At 38.2% G+C, this 12,439-nt stretch overlaps 1 protein-coding gene across 7 annotated transcripts in view; it reads left to right on the top strand.

The window, feature by feature from the left end:
• BCHE (butyrylcholinesterase) overlaps positions 1 to 4,039 on the top strand; it is an 88,891-nt gene extending 84,852 nt beyond the window's left edge. For 5 of the 7 annotated variants that reach the window (XM_042820987.1, XM_042820991.1, XM_042820989.1 and 2 more), the window contains one exon: positions 1,696 to 4,039. In XM_042820987.1, the coding sequence (XP_042676921.1) occupies positions 1,696 to 1,823 (128 nt within the window). In that variant the 3' untranslated portion in view covers positions 1,824 to 4,039. The remainder of the gene's footprint in view (positions 1 to 1,695) is intronic. The other 2 variants (XM_042820988.1, XM_042820990.1) reach the window with 1 other exon arrangement.
• Positions 4,040 to 12,439: the final 8,400 nt, after the last annotated feature.

Below are 12,439 nucleotides of genomic sequence, written 5' to 3'. Positions count from 1 at the left end.
TGTGTGTGTGTGTGTGTGTGTGTGTGTGTGTGTGTGTGTGTGTGTGTCTTCTCCCTCTAGTTCTCTGAATCATATCGGCACAGCTTAGTAATCAAAACATGCTGTTATTATTATCAGCATTTACAAATGTTCTCAGGGTTAATCACAGCTATGGCCAGCAGGGGGGAAAAAAAATACATTATCTGAACTTTTCTTTGAACTCTGGTGTAACCAAGTTTATTGACTTATTTGAACTGAGAGCAATTTGGTTAACTTTTTAATATTTCTTCCTATGTTTGTACACAGTTTCACTTTTGATTACAAGAAGCACAGAATCTCCCCAAGAAAAAGTATCTTGGTTTTATTTCTGGTCTCACTGGAACAAAGTAATGTAAATCTCATTTCAAAGTCTCATTAAATTGCCATCTGGATTTCCAGACCAAAAAGGTTTGGATGTATTGAGCTGAACTGCAGATAAGCAACCAAATTACTGGATGCTTCTCCAAACTAAATCTCTGAATCTGTTAACTCTCTTTCCAGAATATTTTCTCTACTGATGTGTAAAACACAAAAGTATTTCATTTTCACATAACCAGTTAAACTTGCAGTGCTGGCAGATAATAAAAAATGGGGAGAAAAGAGTGTTTTTATAGAGGGAAAGGGCCTATGCTCTATTGCAGCAGAAGAACATAAAGTCAAAAGAGCATAAAGAACTCATGGAGCTGTTATCTAGTGAACACAATTACTGCATTTTTTGGAAGCAAGCTACATCAATATGGGACACTGAGATAATTAGGTGCAAAATGAGTAAAGACATTCATAGATCATCAATGGTTTCTGAACTTTAACAGAAATTCTGCAGCTGACCCATGGTATGCAATGAGCCCTGTATGCTTTATCTTTCATTTTGTGGTTGTATGTGTTGCTCCTGCAAGGTCACTGCATCCCTCTCTAGGGTTAATTATCTTTTGGGACTGGAGGAAGTGATCCCTGTCCGTAAGATACTCTGGGAACCTTGTGAAATGATGTATTCTTATTACTCTTCTCATCTTCACCCTCTGCTCTGATGCCTATAATGAATTTGGCAATAATTATTACCTTGGGATACAGGATTAGTCAGCAAATGCTTTATAGGCGAGAATGAAAGAGAAAAAAAGAAATTGATTTTACGTTGACATGCACGTTTTATGGTATCCTTCTCCAAACTTGTGTCACTTGTATATTAAACATGCAGATTTATTTTGAAGCAGGGTGAAATCCTGGTCACCACTGTAATCCATTGAAACTAAAGGCAGGACTGTTGTGGCCTTCAACAAAGCTGTGATTTGACTGTAACTTTACAAGTTATCTATCTCAGATTGCGTATCGTATTCTTTGGGGTATGTAGGCTTCACTGTAGAATATATTGAACTAATATTTCAAGGGTTTCACAAAAAGATTGCTCTAAAATGACATGTTTGATGGACAGAATATTATGCAAAGCAGCAATCCCATACATAAACATCTTTATTCCCCTGCAGTGTGCCTGAATGATATCTTTGCAGTTGTTCTTGATCTGTCACTGAATTTCCAGTCATTCCAAGTTTGAGAAAAAGATACAAAAGAACATCCTAAAATGTATTTAGAGCAAATTACATTGATAATCAGAATTATTTTTCAATTAGCATGTGAAGAGATTCAAATTTAGATTAATGTAACCCATTTCATGTTTTACAGGAAATATTGATGAAGCAGAACGAGAGTGGAAAGCAGGATTCCATCGCTGGAACAATTACATGTCAGACTGGAAAAATCAATTTAATGATTACACCAGCAAGAAGGAAAGATGTGCAGGCACTAATTAATATATTTACCCTATCCAGTATGTTCGTATTACTGATCATCAAAGCAAGTATAGTGGTAGTTATCTGACGTGGCTAGCATTGAATACGTTAAGCAGATTAAAAAGTATTATGGATATAATTTTGATTCCCCAGATCTTTCATTTATATTTTACCTCATATCTCAATAAACAATATAAAACATCCGTACTCCTTGAAGCTTCACTGCTTCATTGTGTTAAATAGGACTACAGAGATTAAAGTCTGAAGATTAATGGTGTACATATTATAATCACTAGCTGCTTAAATTCTCACTTCAAAGATGCAGTGTAATCTGTTATAGAAAAAAAAAAATGGATGTTTTTAGCAGAAATGGCAGTGTTTTATAGTATTGCTATGCAAAACACAATTGTTTTTGATCTTTAACTGTGATGCCACAGCACTTAGGCTTTGCTTCAGACACAATTTAATTGACATAAATATAAAGAGATTACAACTTTGCTGGACACGCCAAACAATATTTGCTTGTTAGACCAAAAAGTTATAAGACAGACATTAAAGCCTGAATCACTGCTTTTTTTTTTTTTTATGGTAAAATCTGTAGGACAAAGCCATAGTAGGAGAGTATTCACGCTATGTACTAAATGCCTAAATCACTCTGTGCAAGTCCAATGGTGAAAGCAGCCAGAAAACCTGAGGTCTGTGCTTCTGCTAGCTTCACTTTTTTTTCAAGGAGTAAGAAAGCTCTAGTTTCTTTAAGTCATAAACTCCGTTTTCATTGTTTGGGTGCCTAATGTCTTTGTCCTGTACAAGTCCCTGCAATTAAGGTGAGCTAGCTATGAAAATCTTGTATGCTGAGTTACCTTGCAGTTGAAGGAGAGGCCCACGTGTATTGGAACACAGTGGACACATTTTTAAGCCTGTAGAACACTGATCCAAGTATTTTCAAGCTCATCAGATGTCAGCCACTGAAGGTCTACTAAGGAAGGCCGAGAAGGACCTCACTGCAGAAGGACATGGGGATGTGTTCTTTGGCATGGTCAAATGAGCTCCATTTGTCATGCACGTAGGCATCTCCTCAACTGCTTTCTACCCACTCGAGATGAATCTATTAGATGGTCCTAAAAATACCCCTTGGATTGCTCTTCCTCCTACTTTTCTGCTTCTGGGTGAGGTTGGAAGTTCTATGCCTCAAAACACCTTAAATAGCTGCCTTTTAGTGGCCCATCTGGGAGGAATAAATGTCAAAAATTTGATAAACATAAAGAGTATGTAAAATCAACAGCCCATCTCATAAATAAATTATTCTGAAGCTTTCTGTAGAAGTAATAGCCTTTCAGTGCATCTATTTTCTGTTCTAGTGATTATGAGCTCTTGGAAAATTCCTTCTCAAATTTAATGTACTGACGAGATCTAGATAAGTAACAGAGGGTGGTCTCTTCATGGCTGTCAGTCTGACCAGATGGGTTCCACGTTACGTGAACAAAAAAAGTGCAGAAAATCCATCCTCTGCAACTGAAGATAGCTTACCTTTTCAGTTATTTCTAGGCTATTTTATAGAAAACCATCTTTAACACAGAATTTCAAAAGGCTTCATCCTAAACAGTCAAAAAACTAGTCATTTTTTGGCAGGCTGATTAAAACCTACTTGTATCTAGGATTAAAAAAAAAAAACCTTTTTCACACAGCCCGTCACCTTTGTACCACAGGTAATTAACTCACTACATACATTAGCATAGTTACTGCCATTAATAATAGCATGGAGAGCTATATCACTGTGGCTATTTACTGGATATCCTTTATACCACTGAAATGCCATTAAGGGTAAACTTCCTTTCATCACTGAGGTGGTGCTGGATCTCTCCATTTTACTTTTACGGTGTGCTTAATAAATATGCTGGATGCTACAAAGAGCCTTGAAATAGCATGCAAGTATATTTAGAAGCAGCATTTGTCTGTCTTAATATCCTCTTTTTGGTTGTGTTTCACTATCTGCCTAATCACTCGTCTTTTGGGGATAAAAGAAAGCTAATTAAAATGCTTAAATAACCTTTGGGAAGGGCAGTCTATAAAATATTTTGCTGTGAAGGTGTCTTCTGTATGTGCTGTGAGTTAGTCTGGATAAGGTCTCCTTGAAGACTAACGCTCTTTCTGGAGTATTTCTACCATGTCTGTGACATGTTCTTAAATAAAGGGAGGGAAGAAAGAAAAACAGTAAAATAAATCACTTTGAAGAGTCATTTTATGAGTTGCTTTACTGATTTTCTTTGCGTGAATGTATTGCTGGATTTATGTTTTTCATATGCTAGGAAATAGTATCTCCACTTGTCATTCATGTGAAATCAATGTATCATTTAGACCTATGCTTATATCCCACACTTAGGCAAATAAAGCCTTAAGCACTTATACGAAAGTGGCTAAAGGAACAAAGTCCTCAGACAAACATTGTGGATGGCTTTAAACTAAATGTCAAATGAACTTTTATTTTGAGGAAATTGAAGATATTGTGTCATTGCTTTGAAGAATTATATATTAGACATCTTAACCTGATCTCACTGAAGATGCCGTGTTAATTTATGTTTATCCTTGGCTTAAAAGAGACAGGAAATCAGGGTTTTCACTTGAAACCAGAAAAGAATGTGTTGATCCTTTCTTCCTGTTCCTGGTATCCGAAGAAATGATTCTGAATTTAGTCTCAGAGTTGCTGAAAAATTATAAGAATATGAACAGCAGTGCCAACGAAAATGTTGGCATTAAATCAGTTGTCATTGGATTTATAAGCGAACAGCATGCTGATTAAATTACAGACATTTCACACCTATTTTGCAGATAGTCATAAGAGGTCTGAACTGAAAGAACTTCCCAGCAAAAATGTCTTTAATTAAACACTATCTTTTGCATTTAAAATGTTTTGTCTGAAGGAATTTGGGTTACATAAGCTTTTGGTGAAGTTAGGTGTTATCTGAGTGAAATCGCGTAAGAACTTCCCCTGGAACATCAAATCCTAAAGAATTTGGGGTGCTCAGGTTACATGACAGGGCTTCTGCAGAGCAGAACCAGGCAACATTAAAGCTTTCTGGTTTCAGATAGTGGTCCTTAGACATGCATCGCTTTCTCTAGCAGAAATAAGCCCCTCACAAGTTTTCCAGGCTTCCTAACACAGATTTTATGTTTATAAGTTGGATTTTTGGGTGGATGTCAAGGTTTCACTCTCCTAAGACCTGGTCATTGCTTTAGGTTTATCTTACTGATGAGGCCAGATTTCCATTTAAGTAGAAGCCTGGATTTTGGACCCGCTTTGATAAATTTATTTATAGAGTAGAGTTTACTGCTCTGTGAATACATGCAAATAGACGACTCAAACGTGTCTCTTAATAGCAAGGGAAATTTTGATCAGCTGAGAAATATCTTTGCAACATAAGGGATTTAAGCCCATTTTTTATTTCAAGGAGGGGAGAAAATTATCTTAGATTATGGAAAACTGATGGAACCATCAGAAAAATGTAGATATATTTCATGATACACAAGCTTAAGATGACCTCTGGCTTCTCTAATGTTCTTATCACAACGGATCGTCAGCAAGAAAGACAGCTCATTGCCAGATACCACATAGATTAGTCTGAAAGGAACACTAACCTTGCAGATAAATATATTTGTCTCTGTCAACATCATAATGCTGTCTTCTTCTCAGACGCAATTATGGCTCATGTGTTTCTACTGGCTCAGCACCAGTTCTGCAACATCAGCGGCAGCTATTTAGAGGGACATAATAAACATCACCGTGCTTCAGCTACACCTGCAGCGTGTCTGGCTAGCAACAGCCACTGCTAAGTGCCAGCCTGTATGCACAGGGCTGCTGCCCTTCCATTCCCACACAGCGGAAAAAAACACGAGTGTTTTTTGCCCTAGAGTGATCAATAATGGAAGGGCTTTGCAGTGAACTTCACAGCAGTACTATGTATCGCAACATCTCTGTTCTGATAACTCCAGCCAAGAAAAAGCCTTCCCCTGGAGTGCAAAATGTGTACAGGAATTTGACAGTGATTCAGAATATGGGGTGAAGAATGAGACTGCAGCTTTGGCTCCGGCCCGGGGGCTGATCTGGAAAGTGCTGTTGCCAGCTGACTACTTTCTCACTATCTTTTCCAGTCAGTGGAACCATGGGCATTTGCCAAAAATTTTGACTGCTCTTGGGCAGCCAATAAGTCTAAAACCAAGCACCTGTGCTACAGATATGTGCAGCTATATAAGTTTACTATGGCCAAGCCGTCTGTAGTACACACCACATGCCAGTTGAGTTACTCTGGGTGGACTGGGAAGAAGAGTGCATTAGAAAAAGCTCCTGGTAGAATTACAAGTACTCCTCAAAGCTTTGTTTTTATTTACCCTCAACTATCTGAGGTTCTGGGTGGGTTTTCTATTGCTAGCTGCCCACTGCTGCATGAAGGTGAAGAAAATTTTTTTTTTGATCTCTAGCAAAATGTAAAATTTTAGATTATTTCAAGACTGTATTTTAGGGGTCTACAGGAGGTATTTGGAAACGGTATGTGAACACAGTTCATATTTAACAATCTTGACTCTGTGTGGTGAACTGAGAAGACCGTTTCTATGAAACCATATGTGTGGGAAATGTTGAATCATAGCCTGAACCACTGATGGAGCACCTGGGGGAAGGACCCAGGCAGCGCTGGGAGCACAGGTGAAGGCAGTTCATCTGTGTGATTGGAAGGGGTGGAGCCTTGCTGCACCTCCCTTAGACCTCATTGAAGGGTTGACCCCCCACTGGGGAAGGATCTCTGGTTGGAGATTCTTTTCTTGTGGAGTCTTCCATACTAGCTCAGATCTTCAGAGACGGGTGAGCACCTTTCTATCGTGTTAGTCCCTTTGTCATTACATCTTCTGTATTGCCATTCCACTGTGTGGATCTTTCTGGTTGTTAAACCACATGTTGCAGTTTTCAGGTGCTGTTCGTTTGTGAACGCATGGCGTGCTGAGATAAATCCACTAGAAATTGCCTCTTAGCAGTGCGTTTCCAATCTTTGAGAGAAAAGTAGGCTGGAAGATGAAGGCTTATGTATTGTGGGTTTTGTATTCCTGAAATGTACCTTTTTTAGTCTTCACTGAAGAATAAGACAATCGCAGGTCTTTTTGCTATAAATCAACACCTCAGCCAAATTAAGTATTCACCTTTGAAAGTTTAAAAGCTTTTATTCTGATTTCAGTTGCTTCAGGACTAAATTTTATGAACAAACATAATTAGCCATTTTTAAATGCTTCATAAGACAAGATAATTCCTTTCTGATCCCTGCTGAAATCTTTAAGCATGAATACTCATTATCTTGTTTTAGCATGTAAATGTTCTGGCATTTTGTTGATAAACTACATTAGTTGCACTCATAGAAACTTTAACTCATAGACTTAATGACTACAGAGCAGTGATGTGAATCTACGATTAGCACAGGTGTGAATTTGAGAGGCTTTTAATTGGATTGCAGGTGAGATTAAGTAAGGTTTCCAGGCACATTGTGAGCAGGAGTGCTGGGATGGGAAACTGGGTAGGTTGTATAATGATTTTGGTTAGTTTGGGGCAGGAGGAGAGGAAAAAGAGGCTTAATTAAAGTACATTGACTTTTGCATAACAGGTTCTGATTAGAAGTTTCCATCTTGATAGCATCCTAGCAGGATGAGGATACTTATGCTGGCTCTAAAGCTTTGTCTTCTGGGTTTTATTGACCTAAATCATGTTCATTACTTTCTTTTTTAAAGTGCCATGATTCTGGCAGGGATCTGGGAATTACTGTTGTTTGAGAGGTCTGTAGCCCCTGCGAAGTCATGTATGTACCTGGAGAAGAATATCAGCTTCTGATCTTTTCAATTCTTTTGCATGTTAATATATACTATGACTGTAGAAGCTAATGTTTTAGCCACTATTAATAGAACAATGTACAAACGGTGTAGGTGGTTCTTGCAGTTTGGGAATGCTGTGGTTAATTTCTTTAATTTATAAAGTATTTGTAAGTCTTCAGTTATACTGAGTAGTGGTAGAAGTGTGTAGGCAGAAAGTAGTTATCTCCACACCTCTCAATCTTCCAAATTAAATTTGCTCCTGCAGCATGTCTAATCACTTCAGGGTACCTCATCATCCTCTCTCTGCTACAGGCTAGGCAGCACCATTTCTTGCAAAATAGATACGTTCCAGTGGACTTTTCAGATTGATATTATCTCATATGTGAGACAATTAGGGTTTTAACCCAGAGAAAACAGGAGGAGATGTGACCGACCATTTATCAAGGACTGTTTAGAAAGTAATTTGTATGGGCTTGATTTAGGACTGTGAAAGCCAGCCAGATTTGCACGTCTGAAGTGATACTTCTGAAATACCAAACTTTTCCTGCTCTCAAATTATGAAGCTGCAAATTTTATAATATTGTTATTTTTTAGCATATATATATGTATTTTTAATCTGTGCCTTCATCCCATTTCATGTTTATTTTCAGTGCAGTGGTCGTTTGGATTCTTCTGGCTTTCCTCCTTTTTGCTCTATAGAAGGGTTTTGCTCTTGCAGCTCTCACTGCAGGTGTGATTTTAGTTTCAAGAATGATTGTTAGAAATCAAAACTGCAACATATGCTTGTATACAGCTGGCTGCCTCAGTTCAGTGGTACTTCAATCTTGTATTTCTCTTCAGGAATGACCTCAGCGTTCTTAGTTTTGGGCTACCGAGTGACTCTCGGTTAATTAAAGTTTTGTTGTTGCCTTCAGCAGAAGTGCCTTTGACTGACACTTTCAATCTTCTTTATCACTTAATAATCTGGGAGATGCTTGCTATTTAAGAGGAAAAAATCCACATCTTAAAAACTGCTTTTTCAGACTTCTCTTAATGAAACACTTAACGGGAGAGTGAAGCTGTAGACAGACTGTACTTGTGCTCATCTTTGCTGAGAAGTTTCATTGGATGTTAACTAAAAACTCCAATGATTAATTCACTTAATATTTTGTGCGTGTTCTTCAGTTAAGCATCCTCTGTTCCTTCAGTTGTACTATAGATCTGACACCTTTTAGCAGTTCCTATCTTTGTCCACGTTCAAATACAGTATGTGATTATTAAAAATATTAAGATCAGTAAATCCAAGAACTCCTTTCTAAGGAGGAGCACTGGCAAACAGCTGCTGCAGGAGCTCTAAGGCTGTCACAATTGCTTGTGGGTCCACAGCTGCAGAATGATCTTGATTAAAAAGTCAGCCTACAAGGTTCTACTTATACTTCAAGAAACATTTTGATTGGGTTTGACCAGTGTTATTTGACAGCACTTCAAAGTGAAGAAAACAATGAAGGTAGCTTCACTGTTATTCTCCCTTAACTCTGGGCAAAAAGCACTGGATTATCTGGACTTTAGCTACCTGAGACTGTGGTAAGACAGCAATGGGGTGAGATCCTGAAATCATTTGCGCTGAAGTCAGTCAGTATAAATTACAAGGAGGGTCTTATTTGCTGCTTGTGCTTAGTTAACTTTTGGCTAATCATGCCCCACGGTGCCAGCTGTGGGCTATGGACCTGAGGACCACAGTCCTCTGGACCAGTGGAAACAAGGCTGAAGTCCCCTCTTGAGCTTAATGATCCTTTGGCAAGACAGGACTTCTGGGAGCACTTGAAGCCCCTGGATCTCCATTAGCTTTTCACTTGTTTAATCTTGCCCTTGTTACTGGTGAGCCAGGTGTGCTGTAGCATAGAAAAAGAGGTTTTGCTGTTGCAGACATTTGAACTCTTTGAATAACAGAGGGGATAAAACCCATTCAGCAATGGAAAGGATTCAGGGAGGATATAGTCCAGGCTGTCACCAACTGCAGAATAAGCTCTGCAACTTTTGTTGATGTGATGACAATTCTTATGCCAAACGCTTGAAAACAGCACGCGCCTAATTTTTGTGTTCAAAGAAATCTTCCTTAAGCATGGAATCCTTCTGTATCGCTTTAGTGTTGGAGATGCTACCCTAGTTTTTAGGGGGTTTCTGTGGCTGTAGCATGAATTCACTGCATTTAACATTCATAATGCAATGCCACATTTATAAAAATAGAGTAGTCCATTAAAGATCTTGTTAATAATGGTTCTAGCAAAGCATACATTGCCCAAAGCAATACAATTATTGGTCAATAATTCCTCTTTAGCTCTCTGTATTACTACTGCTTTATTTCAGCACTTGGCTTCTAACCCTTTGATCTGCTCATTATCTTTATACCCTCTGATCCTCTTTGCAATTCCTTGGCAGTTTGATCTGTTAATTACAGTACCTATATTCCCTAAGTTCAGTAGAATGTGCATTTCTTCTGACCCTCCTCACCTTTCCTTGTATGAAGACTTACTGTCTTTCTGTAGGCTATATCTTCTCTAAGTATGCATTGATATAAAACACTGTAATTATAAAGTATCTTTCAACTTTCATTGCAATCCTTTGGACTTCATGAAAATATCTCAATATTTTGCCTTTAACAAATTTTAATGGATGTGGGCACTCACCCCTGTAAATTCTTTGGCACTGCGTCTATTGTAAGATTTTCTTTAATATGAATTCAGCAATTGTTGGTTGCGTTTGCATCTTAGAGACTACTACAAACATAGTTTCTGCTGTGTTTTGAGTATGTAATATCCGAAAATACTCTTTTTTAAAAAAAAATATAAGTGTTTTCCTGCTTTATGAGCGCACATCTCATGACTTACTGAATTTTTTGCATCACCAGATTCCCAGCTCCTTCTAAGACAGATGTAGGCTTTGAGTGTAACCTAAGCATGTTTTGGGGCATTAGAGGTTTAGTAAGTTAAGCTCAAGTTTTACCTTTATGATACAGAAATGGTGGTGATAGGGAATAAGAAGGCTTCTTGAACTGGGAATTGACAACTGGGATGTCACCTCAGCATTTGAAAGCCACATTTTGTTTGTTTGCTGTGGTTAAAGATATCCTATCAGAGTAAAAAACAATCACTTACTCTTGCAGGCTTTCTGATGTTGTCCCTAATGTGGGGATGGATAATGGACGGTTTCCCATTGAATGGGTTGGGTGTTGGGGCAGACTGTGGGTCTGGGAACAAAAAGAATCAGGCTCATGTTGAAGTCCTTTCTTCTTCTCCTGGATGACCCAAGTATGCTCTTCCCATGGGGACATGTCTGTCCAAAAGCCATATTACGTGTGCCTCATTCACTGCTGTCATTCTCCTGTGAAGGTGGTTTTTTGTTGTTTTCCTTTTTACAGTTAAATCATCCACTTTAGAGCTTTGAAAAATAAAAGCCCACTCAAAAGCCATGCAAAAGAAGGACAGGCTTCTTTTAAACTTCCTTGCTTTGCCCATCTGTGCTGTGGGAGTTCAATTGTTAATATTTACCTACCATTTTCCCCTCCCAGGGAGCAGACTTAGTTCAGCACTGAGACTTTGAGAAATCTTTATCAATAAAATGCTGCAGAACACAGTCACTTCATTCTCCATGTGGTGCATGCAAATGCTTGCTCAGTCCATCAGCCTAAGCTAGCAGCTATTCAAAGGAATGGTTTTATGGTGTATTCTTGCAAATGAACTCAAACTTCTCTTTCCAAAGAAAGCTCTGTGGGGCTGCCAAATGACAATCATTTATGCAACATTTTTCTTTTGCCTCATTTCTGCTTTAAAAAAGATGGATTGAATGCTTCTTTTTTTATATAATCTGTGAATTTTTAATATGCAGGATTCATTTTTAACTTCTCCAGTGTAAAATAAACAAAAAACAAAACAAAAAAAACCATTTCATTTTGTGTGCATCCAAATCTTTTTGATCAGATTACTCTTATGAACTGTGGAAAGTGCAAGGGCAAAATGTGTGTTACAGAGATATCTCCCTCTAAAATCCTAAGAGACGTCTCTCAAGAAATAACATTATTCTCATAATTTTCAAGCAACCGTGCATTTTAAGTCCAATTCTAGCAGCCTTTTCTTCCTTTTAACCTTTTAGACTTCCCTGGATATTGTGTGAGTTGCCATTTTTTCACGTTAGTTCTGCAATAGTTCACATTTTGTTGCATCACAGGGCATTTAACAGCTTTTCAGTAATGTGATCGTTCAATTGTCTGCATGCTCCTTGACATGGAAAAGCAAAGTATAAAATCAGCCTGAAATATGTTGAAATACGGTAGTCCATTTCACCGTAACCGAAGCAAATAATGGAGAATTTGTAAAATAAAATTTAAAGAAATGAATTGTGGTTTGCAATAAATACACGCGCTGCTCCAAGGGTATTTCTACTTGAATTATGGCATTTCTCATTTATTTTTTGGAACCAGGGCTTATCTGCTTGACTTCACTTTATAGTCCCCTAGCCAGGTATCTTAGCTGCTTCTGAGACACACTATAATTCAGTACTCTGTAGAGAAGCTCAGTTCATTGATTGTAGGTCTCAGATTTGCCAAACATAACCAGGAAGGTGGTCAGAAAGTGCTGATGCTGCTGTTTTTCTTTACTACCAAACTGTGCTGTGAAGGAAAACTTTGCTCTCTCTCTTGGTGAAATTCTCTCTTGTCAAATATTCCAAACAGAGCAGCAACCCAAACAGTGACCTGCTTAAACACTGAACGTCAGCTGAGTCATACCTGGCTTTGTGCCTAATGTTTAAAGTAAAAT

The sequence above is a fragment of the Centrocercus urophasianus genome, unplaced genomic scaffold, assembly GCF_019232065.1.
Source record: "Centrocercus urophasianus isolate 14NV4802_14NV808 unplaced genomic scaffold, USGS_Curo_1.0 seq_19, whole genome shotgun sequence".
NCBI lineage: Eukaryota > Metazoa > Chordata > Aves > Galliformes > Phasianidae > Centrocercus > Centrocercus urophasianus.
This window is presented reverse-complemented; position numbering and strand designations above follow the sequence as displayed.